This window comes from Vigna umbellata, chromosome 1 (genome assembly GCF_029865625.1).
Source record: "Vigna umbellata cultivar VRB3 chromosome 1, Vumbellata_1.0, whole genome shotgun sequence".
Lineage (NCBI taxonomy): Eukaryota > Viridiplantae > Streptophyta > Magnoliopsida > Fabales > Fabaceae > Vigna > Vigna umbellata.
In genome coordinates this window covers 24,555,405-24,572,787 of record NC_142165.1, presented here as the reverse complement: position 1 = coordinate 24,572,787, position 17,383 = coordinate 24,555,405, and the positions used below count along the sequence as shown (strand labels likewise).

The 17,383-nt window shown below is 32.4% G+C and overlaps 1 protein-coding gene, 1 long non-coding RNA gene and 1 pseudogene across 5 annotated transcripts; 1 reads left to right on the top strand and 2 right to left on the bottom strand.

Annotated features, from left to right (window-relative positions):
- The first annotated feature begins 326 nt into the window (after nucleotides 1-326).
- LOC124836523 (uncharacterized) lies at nucleotides 327-1,489 on the top strand (annotated as a pseudogene).
- A 3,282-nt stretch (nucleotides 1,490-4,771) lies between these two features.
- Nucleotides 4,772-6,724, bottom strand: LOC124836524 (uncharacterized). Its single transcript, XM_047311694.2, has 2 exons — nucleotides 6,565-6,724; nucleotides 4,772-5,409 (listed from the first exon to the last, which is right to left on the bottom strand). Exons 1-2 carry the CDS (start codon nucleotides 6,719-6,721, stop codon nucleotides 4,814-4,816), a joined length of 753 nt encoding a protein of 250 aa, XP_047167650.2. The 5' UTR covers nucleotides 6,722-6,724; the 3' UTR covers nucleotides 4,772-4,813.
- Nucleotides 6,725-9,416: 2,692 nt separating this feature from the next.
- LOC148204977 (uncharacterized) lies at nucleotides 9,417-14,081 on the bottom strand. Of its 4 annotated transcripts, none has more exons than XR_015782785.1 (3): nucleotides 13,311-13,858; nucleotides 11,366-11,527; nucleotides 9,417-9,742 (listed from the first exon to the last, which is right to left on the bottom strand). It is a non-coding gene; the product is annotated as an uncharacterized LOC148204977 (long non-coding RNA). The 4 variants fall into 4 exon arrangements; XR_015782786.1 differs by having other exon boundaries at nucleotides 13,321-13,858; XR_015782788.1 differs by lacking the exon at nucleotides 11,366-11,527 and having other exon boundaries at nucleotides 13,311-14,081.
- Between the last annotated feature and the right edge of the window lie 3,302 nt (nucleotides 14,082-17,383).

Here is a 17,383-nt window from a genome sequence, read left to right as displayed (position 1 = left end):
CATTTTCATAGTAAATATTTTACTTTCACTAGTAACAAAAAGGTTTTTTAACGTGTTATATACACTTCAGTTTTACTGAAACCGAAGCGTATAAAATCATAGTGGTATTATTATAGTTTTAGCGAAAGTATATGTCTCGGTTGTCTAGGAACCGATGTCTAAAAGGGGATAATGCCTCGATTCTGAGAACAATCGAGGCAAAAAACTCTGCTTCCATTTGAAAAAGGACTTTTCACTTGACAATTTTTCTGATATAGAGCTTCTACTTCGGTTATCTAACCAATCAAGGAATTAGAGGAGGTGAAAGAAGGTGAAAGGAAAAAAGGATGGATCAATCGTTGCTGTCAAATATGCTTCACCTCCACAATTCCCTCGACCTAACCACCTCCCTCCTCTCTAAGTCACTCTCATCAACCATTGCCAACCCCTCCTCCTCCTTTCCTCCTCCATCGCCCCCTTCTTTTTCTTCACCATCGCCTCCATCTTTTCCTACATCTCTTCCACACGCCCCTCCTCCTCCCTTCCCAACCCCAACGCCGTCACCACCACCAACAACAACAACCCCAACAACACCACGCGACACCCAATGGTGCTCCCTTTACGGCCTCTCCTACCTTGTCTTCACAACCGTCGTCAACAAGCTCAAGTCCCACATCACCCTCTCCAATCTCTCCATATCCTCCTACTGCACCAACACCATGGTCCTCCCCGCCTTACCCACGACCTCTCTGCCAAAACCCTCGTCGCCCGCTACTCCCTCGATCCCTACCTCGTCTCCAAAATCACCAACATGGTCACCCGCCTCCTCGATACCAAGTTCTACCCCGAGTTCATCAAAATACACGTTAGTCGTCGTCGCCTCCTCGAGACCACCCAGGCCTTCGAGAAACTCATATCCCTCCCCAACATGTGCGGCGCCATCGACACCACCCCCATCCACCTCCGCTCCACCCCAACAGCAACCCCTACCGCTACCGCTACGACTACCCCTTTCTTTTCCTCCAGGTCGTCTCCGATCACAAGAAGATCTTCTGGGACGTCTGTGTCAAGGCCCCCGGCAGCACCGATGACGCCACTGACTTTAGCGATAGACTCCTTTACCGCCCTCTGCTGCCCTTTCTCCTCATCTAGTTCTCCTCTAGCGGGATGGGCACCCTCGCGCAAAACTTGTTCGATGGAATGCTCAAGAAGGGAAGAAGTGTATGGGGTAGTGTTTGACTTTGCCAATCCACCGAGAGGTTCAATCTTGCTGAGGTTTCAGGTTGGCGTTAATTGGATTGCGCCAAACATCCCTATCCCTTCTAATTGGAAGCTTGGAGCTACTTATGACACCAAACTAAAAAGGTACTTTGATTTTGTGTTACAAAAGCCTTTGTAGTTGTACAATCCTATCAAAGTTAGTGCTGTTAAGGCTGGTGTAGTTGTTGTGCTGGTAGAATTGCTCATGGATGACAAGGCTGGCATTACAGATGATGCACTGGTGCTTTGAGGGATTGGAAGAGATAAGAAATAGTAAAGCATTGGTGTCACTTCTTATTGATCTTCTGAGATTTTGTTTAGTGAAAGGGAAGAAAAATTCAATAACCTTTGCTTGGATTATGCAAAGAAGAGGGAGAAGCGGTAGCAAGAAGACTCTTGGCAAATCCAAGAAGTATTCCTTCTCTTTAAAGCCTGACTTTCGATGGATCTTTGATAGCTAGAAGAAAAGCAAATGCACTGCTCAGACTCCTCAATAGGTGTTGCTCTTAGCCTCATCATTCTATTTGATGATGATATTCACATCACTTCACACTTGTATATTTTGTGAATGAAATTAGTATACTTCAAAAGTAACTCATCATTTCTTGTTTACAACTTTTGGTTTCAATGCTTTGGAGCTTTTCCCAAATGATTGTTGATTGAGGAATAAAAACTTAAACCCCCTCTATTGTAGCCTTTGTTGTAGAAAGGTTGAGGAAAAAAAATAAATAAACTCTTCTACTATCTCGGTTCAACTACAAACTGAGGCATAAGATCCCTCTACTACCTCGGTTGTATTTCAATCGAGGCAAAAGCATACACTTTTTTGCTTCGGTTCAGAACTGAGGGAAAAAAAAGGTAGACTTTTTACCTCGCCAGTATATACCTCGATTGCGGAACCGCTATATATGGATAAAAATAACCGTTGTTGTTTCCCTTGACTGCACTAGTGTTTATTATGAAATGGTCATCACATCCATTTTTTATGTTCATTCTAATGATAATTCATACTTACCATATTTACAATTTTGTTACTGTTTAGAGAGGATAGATTATAACCAACATAATAATTCATTGTATAGAAAACTATTGCACTAATAACATGAGAAATAATGCACAACATATACTATATACAAAAATATCCATATTTTAAAAAATACATACTTTTAGATAACAAAATATTTGAAATCTTATAAGGATAGTATATCATCTATGTATATAAGGATAGTATATCATCTATGTATATATATAATTGACTTTGTATAACAAGTATCCTTTTTACTAATTTATTTGTTAATGCTAATTAAAAAAAGAAGTGAAGTTGGTGGCTAAGGGTTTGTTGATAATGGTCTTTATCGGAAAAAAGGTTTTGGACCTATAACCCTTGATTTTAGGGTCGACTATAGTTTGGCAAACCATAGGTCTGGCATAACTTGATAAAACATGAGAAGAAAGAGATAGGAGTTTTATTAAATGTTTAAACTTACCATACGACATACATGACGATCATTTAGGGTTTGCTGGAATCAAAAAGATGTTGAGTGTGGAGGCTGCTTAGTTGCGTCGTCTGCTGCTTTAAGGCAACCATTTTCCGCACTCTATATTTGAAACTTATGATGAATTTGAAAATGTTTTATAAAGAAAAAATATGATAATAATGATAAACTTAACTAGGAAACTTTATAAAAAAACTAAAGTAAATTTTTCAAAAAAAGATAATAAAAAATTTAACGTTTTCCTATTTGAAAATGTTATAATTGATCGATTTTGATTCGAGAGTTTGACACAATTTAATCGTTTAACTCTGCATAGCTTTTAGGGAAGAAAAAGGAAGATAATGATTTCAATTTAAGCACAAAATATACATGAGCTAATGGCATATTGATTATGTAGAAGAGCTAAAACTGTAATTAACTGAAAACATATTAAAATGTTTTGTGATTTTTAAAAGCAATAAATAACTAATAATTAACACTTCTTTAAAAAATTTAATTGTTAATTGATAAGTAATAAAACTTATTCAATTTGGTTATGAAATTATATTTCTAAATTTTTTCAATTTGACGGAAATGACCTATTTGATTCAATTTTACAAAAATAAGCACTCAATTGAGATGTCGACAAAGAAAGAGACCTATTTAAAATTTTAGGTGAAAATAAGGATCTATTGAGACATTAAACCTAAGTTATCCTTATCGATGCATTATAAGAAAATTGCATTTATAACTTCTTAATATATTTCTTCAGAAAAGGAAAAGGATATAATTAAACATCAAACTATTTGTTAAGATACATCTATTAGTTGAAGTATGTAACTTAAGATAATTTAAGGTATGGTTGTCAATCTATTTCAACTAAAAAAATAAGTAAACATATGTTAACAAATCTCATAAAAGTATATTTGATAGCATATAAAGATAACAAATTTAATATGCTCTCACACGTTTTCTTACATTAACTTTTCATTTTCACTTTTCCTTCAATAATTTAATATCATAAATTCACCAAATAAACCAGAATAGTTCTCAAATATTTGTTAGCAATCTAACTACAGATTAAAGAAACGAAAAAGTTAAGTAACATAAAACAAACAAGACATAAATATTAAAATTTATAATTTTATATTAAAAGTGTTATCAAACATTCTGTATGAACAACTTATACAATACATATAATACATCTTCCTATTTTATTCCTCTAAAAATGTTTCAACAAAATTCACTTAAAGAAAAGCAATGTTGCAATTGCTTAACTAGTTAATATGCAATAGAAAATTTCTCTCCTAGTGGATAGACGTTAGAAATCCAAACGTGAGTCTAAGTTTTACATTAGATAAAAATAAGAAAGTAGAGCATTATATATAGAAAGTCTTCTTGGTAAAATTCAAGAACGGCGCTTGGAAAATGTTACTTGTGGTTGTAGTTGGTTGGAAATGCTTTCGCTGGAGTAAAAATGTACCTATGTAAAAGGGACTTACCCTTGAGAGAAAATTGTTGGGAATTCAAGTGTGAGTATAAGTCCCACATTGAATAAAAATGAGAAAGTAAAACACTATATAAAGATAAAATATCCATTACTTTAAGGTTTTTGGTAAAAAGTGGTTCAATCTTTTATATTGTTAAACTCACATATCACTGTGTTAACAATACATACCAAGAAGACGAAAATTAACCAGTAACATTATCACTTTTTCACTCATATATTATTGATAATCCTAATATATATATATATATATATATATATATATATATATATATATATATATATATATATATATATATATATATATGATTTTATAAATGGAAGCATCTGATACATCTTTTTATTAAAAATTCTGAAATTTCAATAAAAAGATGTATATTTCACTACCTTAAAACCCTACATATAGTGTATCACATCCAGGTTTGATCACAGTATATCATAATTTTAGAAGTCTCAATTTAATAATCATATTGTGATTACAATCTGCGTAACTGTAATCACTACTTAAAAGTTTAGTTAGAGCAATGTTTTGAAAAGGAGACAGAAAAAAGAGAGTCCAGTAACATAGTAAAGTTTAATATTAAAAACACTTTCACTCATCATCAGCACCGACACCAAGAAAATCATAGAAAGTACCATCCTTGAATCCAGCGTCATGTGGTTCATTTCTGTCCGAGGAAGAAGAACCCTTAAATTTAGTGAATGCCGATGATGAGCTATGAAACAAGCCCTTTTTCATCATTCCGCCAGAAGTAGCAGCAGGATTCAACAGCCCAAAAGGATCACTCTCTTCCTTCCCAGGAAAAGAGTCGGAGAAGGATGGCACAGATCCAAAGTTCATAGGGCTCAACGAATCACTGGGACACACCGGTGCAAGTGCCCTTTGTGTAGCGTTGAAGTTCATCATGTCAAACAATGCGTCATCGTGAGAAGAGGAAGAACTTGAACCGTTCATCAGCTCTTGCAAACTTCCATTGTTGCCTTCCTTTCGCTTTCGTGCGATCAAAACGTGCCAATGGTTTTTCAAGGCATTGTCGGTTCTCCCCTCGAACAGTTTGGCTATGGTTGCCCATTTTGCTCCATAAACCTCTCGAGCTGCAATTAGCCTCTCTTCTTCTTCTTTCGTGAAAGAGTTTCTGTTAACACCAGGATCAAGATGATTGCGCCACCTTAATCTGCAACTTTTCCCTGAACAATAATCAAAACCACTTTTCAAAATACATTACAAAATTTACTAAACTATAAATATATACTATAATAGAGTGATACCCGTATCTGCATCAGAAGAATTTTATACAATATTTAATTTCTGTTTATAATTTTCTCTCGAAGTTTATCTGCTGGTATGTGACAAAAGAAATATCAAATATGATTAAATTTGTTAAACCTGATATGAATTTTGTGCAATAAATAAATCAGAACTTGATTCCAATGAACATATGTACATAAGATGTTTATGGTTGATGTGAATAAAATCTATCCTTACCACTCTGTATATATATTTAGTTGTGATTTATTCTTATTTTACAAAAAACAAAAACAAAAATGTTCTGAATATTTATCTTCCGTACTTGTTATTTAGTATATCATAATAAAATAATTTCTCATGATTATATATTATATAGCATTTTAATATTAATTTCAGTTTAACACAGGTTATATTAGATTAGTTAAAATTTTTTAATAATTTTTTGATAATAAATTATGTATCATTATTTTGTTGGTCCATATATTTAAAAAGAACAATAAAAACTACCGCATAAGTATTTATAAAAAAATTATAAAAAAAGAATTGTTAAAAAAAACATTTTCTTGTATTAATGGAAGCTAATGTATTTTATCAACTCGTGAATATCGATTTTTTCTTTCTCTCCCTGCGCACGCACGTAAGAAAATATCAAATACAATTAATTAATTGATTAATTAATTGATTAATTAATTCATTAAAATATAATCATTTTATTCAACCAATTAAAATATTGAAAACCTTGTAAGAACACGAAAGATAAGAACATGATTCCAACCATATGATCCACAAACCAATCTTTATCACTCTTGTATAATTGTTTAGTTAAGATTTATAATTTTTTTTCAAAAAAATCTCATTTTTTTCTCCGTCGAAAGCTAAATTATATTCTAATTTTTATTCCACTAGATTTTCGTAACAAATAACGTGATGGGGTACTCAATTTTTAGTTCTAGACATGCAGCAATGCTAAAAAAAATAGGGACATATGAACTGCATATATATTCCAATAACCTAATCCAATTATATTTTTAAGGGGACATATATGTAATTAACGATCTTAATTACAACTCTAATTAATTAATTGATAGATTTACCAGTTCGTCCTTGTATATGTTGAGCAATTGCATTCCAGTCTTGGGGACCATGTTCTTGAACAAGTTGGGTTAGCTTTTGATCCTCATCTTGCCTCCAGTGATTAACACGATAATTGGGCATGTTTTCAGCAGCTGAAGGAGAATTGTCCATGGCCATGGATTCAATTCTTGAAAATCAGGAACTGCAGAGAGAAACCCTAAAGTTCAGAGTGATGAAAAAGGGCACAAAGATGGTCACGTTTTTTAGGGTTGTTGCTCACTATTTAATACTTAACTTCTTACCTCATAAAAACAAAATATTCAATTTTTCTGTGTTTTTCTTTTACTATTTCTGGGAAAAAAGAGACTTATCCTCTTGCTTTTATTCATTTATTGATAAATATGAACAAAAATAAAAGAGGAAAAATAGAAAGGATATTAATTATTATGTTAAAATAAGATTACTTGCAAAAATATTTGTAGAACATGTTTAGTTATTATTCAAATTCTTTACAATTGCCATAAGAACTGTAATAACTTTATTGTCTAATAGGAAATTTTTATATTGAGTTAAATATTTTTTCTTCTTCAAACTATTATAAAAAATATGTTTCTAAAATAAATAATAAATTATTTAGATTCTGAGTTTTATAAAAATTATATAAACACCTTTTTCATTAAACGGCATGTGAGTGTTTTTCATGTAAGAAACCGAGTTTACAAAAATTTTATAAAGTGTATAGATGAAACACATTATTTTATAATAATTTAGGAAAGAAAAACATATTTTACCTTTGACAGAACAATAATATATGGTTTAAGTTTTTGGGAAACTAAATCAAACAAAAAAAAAAGTTTTATTTTCTTGCTATGCTCTCTTGAGTTAAACTAGAAGGAAAAAAGTGTGTCTGGGAATCGACAATTAATTTGATTACTTAATTTAAAATAATATTCATTAAATTCAATTAATGATTAAATTGCATACCTATTCAAGATATTCACTAATTTAATACTAGTTGTGAATTTGGTAATGTAAATAGTTGTTACACCACTACATACTGATAAAAATAAATTGATGTATACTTAGACACTCTATATGTTCATACATTAAAGATAGAATATGTTGTGGATATTAATTAGTCTTACTTTCCACATTAGGAAAAAAATCATTACTAACAAAAATACACTACCCAATGGATAAACTAGGAATATATCATTTGAAAATTTTAAATATTTCTAACGTATAAAAGAGATACGTTTTTTTTAACATTAACTTATTGTTGAATTTTCGTTATAATTGTTGAGCAAACTATCAATTTAGCTCATGAAAATGGTAATAATTTATCAAATTAGTCCTTAAAAATTTTAAAATGATAAAACAATACTTCAATTGCATGTCCTTCAATTTAGTTACAATCATATTGAGAATCTAATTGATCCTTTAATAAATAAAATAATGGCATGGACCTTAAAAGTAGGAAAATTCTTTTATATTGGTTTATAAAAAAATTTATATGATTTTTAAATCGATATAAAAAGTTTCAATTTTTTATACCAATTGTAAAATTATATAGAAAATGTTATTTTTCATATCAGTTTAAGATCACAATTTATATAAAAAATATGATTTATAAATAATTCTTACAACGATAACAATTGAGAAAGAAATAAACAAAAACAATTATAATATAAGAAGAGAAATAAGAAAAATAAAAAAGAAACACAAAAAAAAGATTTATTAATCAACAACGTCAAATTGAATAAAATAAATAAATAAATAGCACACTTCGCTGTGAAAAACTAAGTGAAAATACAAATGACTAATTGATTCATAAATTTATCATTTGGGTCAAATTTATTTTATTATTACAATTTAAATGACTAGTTGATGCAAAAATTTATGATTTTAAGAATAATATTGTATTTTTATCTTTATTAAGGATGAATTTAATTTTTATTATAATATCAATGACTGATTGAATTAATGATGTAAGTAGTAAATTGGTAGTTTATTTCCAACCATTTAACCTTTTTTTATAATTAATACTTGCCTTTAATGATCTTTATATATTCAATGAATAAACGTACACGAGTCTTCATTTATTTTAATCAATAAATATATTTTATATTAATTATATGAACTTTATATAGGAAATATGTTATTTAACTATATACTTGTATAGGAAATTTAAAGTTCAGTTTAATTAATACTACATAAAGCATCAAATAAATAAATAAATCAAAATTTTCTTTTCTAGATCTGTAATCAAAGTAACAAATAATGTTGATGTGAAAGATGATGTGATAGCATAAATAACATGTTGCTGAATTTTATAGTAAGGCGAAGAATTTAATAAATAAGGGTAAATTTAAAATACAAATTTGAACGAATTACTTACCTCTTTATTATCGTTTTCCTAATTTAAATAGTTCTTCACAATATTATTAATATTAATATTATTACTATTATACTTATATATATACATTATAGGATTAGACTTCTCATCAATAAATAAAGGAAATAACACTACAAGAAAATTATTATTTATTGTCCATCAAATTCGATGCTAAAATGTAAAGATATCCGAAATAAATATTAGTGTCCATTTGGAATGTATGTGTATGTAACATTAAAATCATATATATTAATTCGTTAGCGTGGATTTATTATTAATTTTTAAATTAGATTTTAATTAAAGCAATTGTTTAATATGTGTTGGTTTCTCCGACGCTAGTAACAATAACTTTTAAAAAGTGTACAATACTTCACTATTTAAATAATATTATAAATAATAATGTAAAATAAATAATTATAATGAACTGGAGATTAATGTAAATTGTAACGTCCCAAAATTATACAGTCATTAACTATATAATAGAATATTAACATATATTAATATGACAAAACAGTTTTAAAATAAAAGGAATAAAATTCACAAGTGGCCGAACGGCCTACATATATACATATAAATTGTCGAGCATTCAGTAATAATAAGGACGAACAGTTTACAAAGCAATTACCGAACGTCCCAATATTCAACAAACAGTAAAAGAGCGCTCGTTCTAAAGCGGCCCGCTAACCTAACTAAGCTAACAGATCACCGAACGTCCGACTGTTCGGCCTTCACTTCAACCTCTACAAGATTCTCTTCAGCAATGAATCCTTCTTCAAGTGTTTCCTCCAGCGATGCATCTCCCTCTGCTCACATCCACACGGATGATCATTGCAAGGACAAGACGGACGTACAGATACAGACAACACAAAGGAAAATGCAAGGGTAAGCTTATCGGATTTAATTCAAGCAAAACATACATTTCATACATATCAAATACATCAAATAATTCACAACACATACATTCAATTCATCCATTAACTCAATCAATTTCCTGGTACTAGACTGACTGTCCGGACTGTATGAATCCTGTGTAGCTAAGGCGTCCGTGCACACAGGTGGAATAACTGGAATGCTCATCAGTCACCACCTGAGGTTAGTCCGTTCTGTCCAAGTTACAGTTATGGACTAAGACCTCCTGCCATTCCCACACATGACATACTCCTCTCTACTTGAGAACGAGCACTCACGGAATATCAGGATGAACCACCATCTAAGCTTACCACGTTCATACTTTACAAATCTCAATTTCCATTCAAGAGTCGTTCCTCCCTGGAACGCTCGTTCAAAATCCACAATCATAATTTCAGTTCTTAAACTGTTCGCATATCATAATATTTCCTCTTATTAACATTTTCATTCTTTGTTCCACTTCCATAAAAAGACGAGCGTTCAATCCTCTTCATAACGAGGACGAACGTCAAGAGCGAGACCGAAAGATCTTCTTTTCCGAAGGGGTAAAGCTGACACTTTTTACATGACGAACGCTATTACAATTTGAATCAGTTAAATGAACTGACTCTAGAACAATTCAACTTATACTTAGAATAATTCACTTGCCAAGGTTTCGGAGTCAATTCAACTGAATGAAGATACAGAAGACGAGTACTAAATGTACTAAGTACAATTTAGTTAGAATAACTGACTGCCAGTAAATGACCGAACGCGGTACTCGAATTTACTGAAATTTTAGAACGAACGCTATTTAATTTTTCGGACGAACGCTATGAAAATTAGGACGAACGCTATTTATGTTCGTTGGAAAATTACGGAAAGAACGAGCGTTCGGTATAGGACCGAGCGCTACTTATAACGTACGCTCTGGGACGAGCGTTCGGTATAAGACCGAGCGTCACTTAGGACGTATGCTTTTGGGTCGAGACCATTCGCTGATTCAAAATCATAAAAATTGGGATTTATATAAGATGAGATACTTAAAGTCTATGTTTTAACAATTTGACTAAGTGTCCGAAGGTAGATTTTCAAGCTTCTCAATTCCTCACACAACACTCCTGATGTCTACGTTTGGCCGAACGCTCAAACGTAAAGTTATGTATAAGAGGGCGTTCGACCTCACAAATTCTTTCCAGATGAAAGGATTCATTTTCAAGGGAATTACTAAGAATACCGAACGGTCAAAGACCATTCGATAACGAACGTTCATTATCATATAAATCGTATGTCCAAATTCTCACTTACAGTAACTCATTTTTCAGTATAAACTTTCATACATTTAATTACTCATATCATAGTACAATCCATACTTCTCATGTATTATCTCATCATCATATCATATACACAAGTCAAAAACCATAGATTATATTCATACACTAAAAATCCAATATCATCAATCATACTTCATACAACATCCATAACGCACATGCAGTACAGTAAAATCACAAGAATTAAATTTAATAAGCTTCCCTTACCCGGATTAGAAGTGTGCGTACGCTCTTCAGACAGAAAATCAGTTTTCAGTAAAACTCTCCTCTACCCTTAACGCTTAACCCAAAACTCTTCAAGCCGTTTCAGAATCCAAAACCGTTCGGTTCAAATCGTAGCTTATGACTCCGGGACTGCTTCCACGGTGCCTGAATGTTGGTCGGAGTAGGAAATGGTAAGTTGCAGAAGAGAGAAGGAGAATGGTTTTAGAGAGAAGGAGGAGAAAGTTGAAATCTGAGTTTGGAAGGGAAGAAGGTGCGTTGTAGAGAATGGGAAGGGGTGTTTCAGAAAAATTCAATTCCCTTCCCAAGTCAAACGGACGTTCTCTCTTGCGCTGACACCTGACTTCCACTATCAAATTCAGAACATTCTAACTGGACATCTGGCAGACGTGCGTCAGAGGAGATGAGTGCATATTAATGGCACTGCACATGTGACGTGGGTGCATTAATGGAAGCAACCTGGTGACTCATAATGAGACGTGACATAAATGAATAAAATGAAAAGAATAATTATGAACAAAGGAAATGAGGAAAATAATGCGGATGAAGAATAAAAGGTAAAAATTTGATGAAGAAGATATATGCGGATAAAAAAATCAATATGGATGAAGGAGATCTCTTAGTCAAGAGAGTAATCACAGAAGTTGGACCAATCACATTTAAGAAGGGATAGAGTCATGTATGAAAGGTGATGCTAAAGTTTTATTTTTTAGCTTATTTTTTTACGCATATTCCTGTTAATATGCCTTTTAGTCTCTAAGGTAGAACAAAGTTTGGTCCCCACTAATGTAACATAAGGATGACCAAAATATCAATCATAGGACTCAACAAAATTAAGTTTTAAAATGTAGAGTTAAGTGTTGTATTTATTTACTAATTATTTACTATTAAACAACTAAATGGGTGGGGACATTTAAAATGAATGAAACTAAAATAAAAGAAAAAATATAAAATCTATAAACTGTTTAAAAGGAAAAGGAAATTGAAAAAAAGAAACTCTAAACTACCTAAAACTGAAACAGAACTTAAGCAAATATGAGAATTAAATGCAACTAAAATGACCTAAAACTAGAATTGTAAACAAGCAACGCAAACTGGAAATTAAAAGCTAAACAAATCCTAAAAGTTAAATGAATGTGAATCTATATGAAATGCAAGGATAAAGTGGCTATTCTAATCTAGAAAGTAATCAATGATGAAGAAATTTAACAAGCACTAAAACAATTCTACAGAAATATTAAAAACAAGGAAGCAAACTAAAGATATTAGGCAAAAGCAAAGAATAGAGGCAATTTGCAATAGATTGAATGAAAGAGTCTCAATTCCTCTTCAGAAGCACATTTTGAAAAATTTAAGCCCTCCTTGGGGTCTTTTTAGTTCATATTTCAGAACTTAAAATGGAAATTCTCACTCAATTATTCAACCAATGCACACTTTCACAAAAGCAAGAAATTCAAGATTGAAATTGAATCTAGTCCGACAATTATGAAGCTTAACATCTCTCAAGAAGACCTCTTGAAAATCTAGGCCCACCTCGGGGTCCTATTACATCCAAAACAGATGTAGGAATTTGGATGTTTTCCTTCAAAATTCTCAAACACAGTCCAATTACAAAATTGAAATCACTCATACTGGAAAATAGAAAGAAAAGAATAGAAACATAAATCCGAACGAGTCTTTATGCATTGGACTCATCTTTGAATCGAGAAGACATCTCGAAAATGAATTCTCACTGTTGAGTAATTTAATTTCGAAGGGAATTGTAAAGATGCAGAGATTCAGAGTCCAATTCGTTTTCACATCAAAACAAAACAATTACAAAAATCATGAATTGAATAAGAACAAGATTGAAAATCACGAAAGTAGAAATTGAAACAATGAATCGAAAGCAACACTTTATTAAAATCCAAAAGCTATATTACAATCATACCAGAACTCACTTATGTCACTCTCGTGAATTCCTTCGCGAAATCCAGTAACAAAATCCTTACTCTACAAAAGCGAGTAAAACCTTAAGCTAAAAAAATGTAAAACTATAGAGTTGCAGAGTATCTGAAAGTGTGTAGTCTACATGGAAGAAACCCTTTATATAGGGTCGAAGAAGAAAAGTAAAAGAAAAAGAAAAGAAAAAAAGGAAACCTTGACGACTCATTAATCTTCTCTTCGACGCTTCCTCTTCTCAATCGGACGACCCTCTTCATCTTTCTTTCCAAGCCCTCCGATCAACCTCAATCTCTTTCTCACCGGTCAGTTCTAGTCATGTTCTCCGGTCAGTTATGGTTAGGGTCGCGAGCTTCTTATTTGGTCTAGGTCATTCTCTTCGGGCAAGATGCGCTCCTCTCTTCAGCTCTTCCCAAGCCCTAGCTTGTGGGTTGCCCTTCCTAACATGAAAAGTGATTGAGAGAGTATTTTCTTCAAATGAAATGTGCGAACCAAGACCCCCAAAAGCTGCAACTGCTGCCACTCTTCCAAAACGGTGTCGTCCTACTAAATGCAGCCCAAGTTCAATCAAGCTTGCACCAACTGCCCAAAGCTTCATATTTAATCATCCATTTGCAGTGGCCCTATTGCTTAGTGCACCAGCGGCCCAATTCAGCCAATCAGCGGCATATCCCAAGTGTGGGGTAGCAGCAGTGTAGCAGGCCAGCCCAATTAATTAGCCAACAGCCTTCAGCGGCCCACTTCAGCTCAATTTCTTTGGTGGCAGCAGCTTCCCACATGCTCAGTCTAATTCAGATGGGCTCAAAATCTCTCTTACAGCAGCCCAATTTATATCTACATCAAAGAAAAAAGAATCAATACCAAATTAAAGAAAAGGAAATCCAACAATTAAAAAGAAAGATTTTTATTAAAGATTTTCTAAAAAAAATATTATTTTCCTACTAATTAACAAAAACTAAAAATTTCACCTAAAAAACCTATTTTTAACTAAAATTCTATAAAACTAAAGAATTAATAGAAAACCTAAAACTATCCTAATTCTAGAAAATTAAAGACTAAAATACACTAACAAGGACTTCTAGACACATATAAAGATGCAAAATTGGAGAGTTATCAATCCATAAGCCATGGTCAACACTTTCAACAAGAGTTGAAGTCCTATATGCAAAATAGGCCTAAACTCTCTCTCTCTCTCTCTCTCTCTCGGGCTATCTTGGGCCATCATGGAGCTCCCTAGAGTATGATTTATTTAAGTCATGTATTTCAACCAAGTAGTATAGGTTTCTTAGGCTTGTATTAGAGCCTAATTAGTGTAAGGTTTTTTTAAGCTAGTCATCCAGACCATGTGAAAAGTATGTGTCATGTGCCATGCTTTCATTTGAGAGGATTTAACTTTAGTAGTGGTCACATGACACTCTAGGAATGGAGAGAATTTCTAAAAGTTAGTGACCACATGCCCTTCCCTCATTGAAGAGGATTTGTGGACCACTTCATTGAGGGCCACTTTAGTAAGCGCACAAAGTTTAGACTTTTAGGGTTTTTAGGAGACACCCTTAGCCTATAAATATAAGCGCCTCCTCTCATGTAATCATCTTTGTTTTTGAGTAATGTTATGTTCTCTATTTTTTTTTCATATTATTCATCTTAGATCAAGACTAGAGCAATCCATGAGGCCCCTCTAGTCACCTTCCTCTTATAGTTGTCCTAACCTCTCTTTGACCCATCAAACATCACACCACCATCATATCATTACATAAGGTCGTGAGCCTTCTTCAGTTTCCATCCCTAGCTTCCGTAACTTGATCGTTTTGCCCATCATATTTCGCACTAACTTCACCCAAGGGACCAAACGCTAACCTCTCTTCTAGCCTTGGTCCAACCTAGCTTGGAGGGTTACTATCATTTTTCTCTATCACAAATGCTTCCTATTCACTTATTTAACACAATTAAAATATTTATCAAAGGAAAAGCAAACATAAGCTAACTAAAATAGAATAAAATACAAAAACATATTAAACTTGAGGATAAAATAAGATAAAAATTATGAAACAATATATTTTATTAATAAAAACAAACACACAAAATAGGTAAAAAAAATAGTTGTTATTAGTGTAATGCACTTGTCATAAGAAGTTGATTGGTGACTATTTTGTAATAACTTCACCCAAGGGACCAAACACTAACCTCTCTTCTAGCCTTGGTCCAACCTAGCTTGGAGGGTTACTATCATTTTTCTCTATCACAAATGCTTCCTATTCACTTATTTAACACAATTAAAATATTTATCAGAGGAAAAGCAAACATAAACTAACTAAAATAGAATAAAATACAAAAACATATTAAACTTGAGGATAAAGCAAGATAAAAGTTATGAAACAATATATTTTATTAATAAAAACAAACACACAAAATAGGTAAAAAAAATAGTTGTTATTAATGTAATGCACTTGTCATAAGAAGTTGATTGGTGACTATTTTGTAATAAAAAGTTAAACTTATTATAACAGGTGTAGGTTTACTTGTCATAATAAGTTAATCGATAACATTTTTTTAATAAAGGTTAAACTTATTATGACTAGTTTAGGTGAGTTGTCATAATAAGTGAACACGGTGACACGATTATAATTAGAAAAAATAATTATTACATCAGTTATTGAGTGACTTGTCATAATATATATTTACAATGTCTATTAATTTGATACCCTTCACAGGATGTTTGAATTTTATTTGTGTTTTCTCTCAAGCATTTTACTTCTCCTCTTTGCATTATCTCTCAAACATAGTGAAGTTTCCTTTCTCAACTTGCATTCTTGCTAACTCCATTGTCATGTCTTGCATTCTCGCATCGCTCACTGTGGTTTCTTCATATGTTATTACATTCTCACAAATAGATTAGTTATTGAACCCTAAAATGTTAGATTCAAATTTGCTTAAATTTTGGGATTGAAAGAGTAGTTTGTTCTGATTGGTGTCACCATGAGTTGTTGTTGGAGTAAGCATCTTCAAGGAGTGAAGTTGTGGGTCAAATTATGGAGGAGACAGTACGGTGAGAAGGGGGGCTACCATGTGGGAATCCCTCATTTAACACTAATAGGAAGTCAAAACTGATAAAAAATGTCAAACAAGGGGTTTAAGTGAAAATACTAATATTTTATGGGTTTTTATGCAATTTTGGAAAGATAAGATGATGAAGGTTGCTTTGAGGATGCTTCTTCAACATAAGATGATCTTTCAATTGGTATTGAATGGTCTTGGTAGATGTCTCTCTAAGAGGTTAGGCCAACCATGAAGGAGGTCAAAAAGAAAACATGTCTTAAGGTGAGAACTCAAGAAGAGAAGTCTTACACTTTTAGCAAAGTAACTTTACATTCCATCAAGTTCTAAGGATTACAAAAGGGTGTCTCTCCTTTTATAGGTGAAGGAGAAGGCTAGAGTACATGGAATATTTAGGAGTCTTTCCATCATTTAATGAGGAGTCACATTATTAAATGAGGAACCTAAGCATTAAATGAGGAGCCAAAGCATTAAATGAGGAGCCTAAACATTAAATGTGAGGAACCTTATGCTTTGTAACTAACTTAGTCAAAACATTTAATGCAAAAGGCTTCTTGTAACTAACTCTTTTCAAACCCATTTTTGACCCATTTATAACCCATTTTAGGTGTTGATGTACTTGAAAAACACTATAAGGGTAGGGGGTGAGGGGGAGGGGCTTGAATAGTGTTAATGAAAAAAAAATCGCAACTCTTCTGATATAACACATAATCGAGCTTTGATTATATCTTATGAAAGCTTAGACACTCGACCTAATAAAAGTTGTAAACATTAGTTGCTTTTGGCGTACTATTCAGAATGCACACTGTAGAGTTTTATAAGAATTTCCTTAGTTGAAGAGTAATTGTTTAGCTTTGAAAGTTCTTGTAATTGGAAATAAAACATAGTTGTAGGTTTTATTAGAGAAGTATTTAAGTAAAAGTATAGATAAATGCACAGTTATTTTTATACTAGTTTGCTCCAACTAAGCTATGTCTAGTCTCCTCCATAGATGGTTCCATTATAATC

What these genes read in the sequence shown, in the direction of transcription:
- LOC124836524 (XM_047311694.2), bottom strand. Translation starts at nt 6,721, where the DNA reads ATGGCCATGGACAATTCTCCTTCAGCTGCTGAAAACATGCCCAATTAT. An exon ending in ACATATACAAGGACGAACTG is followed by an intron (nt 5,410 to 6,564) that starts GTAAATCTATCA and finishes ATTATTGTTCAG; the next exon opens with GGAAAAGTTGCAGATTAAGG.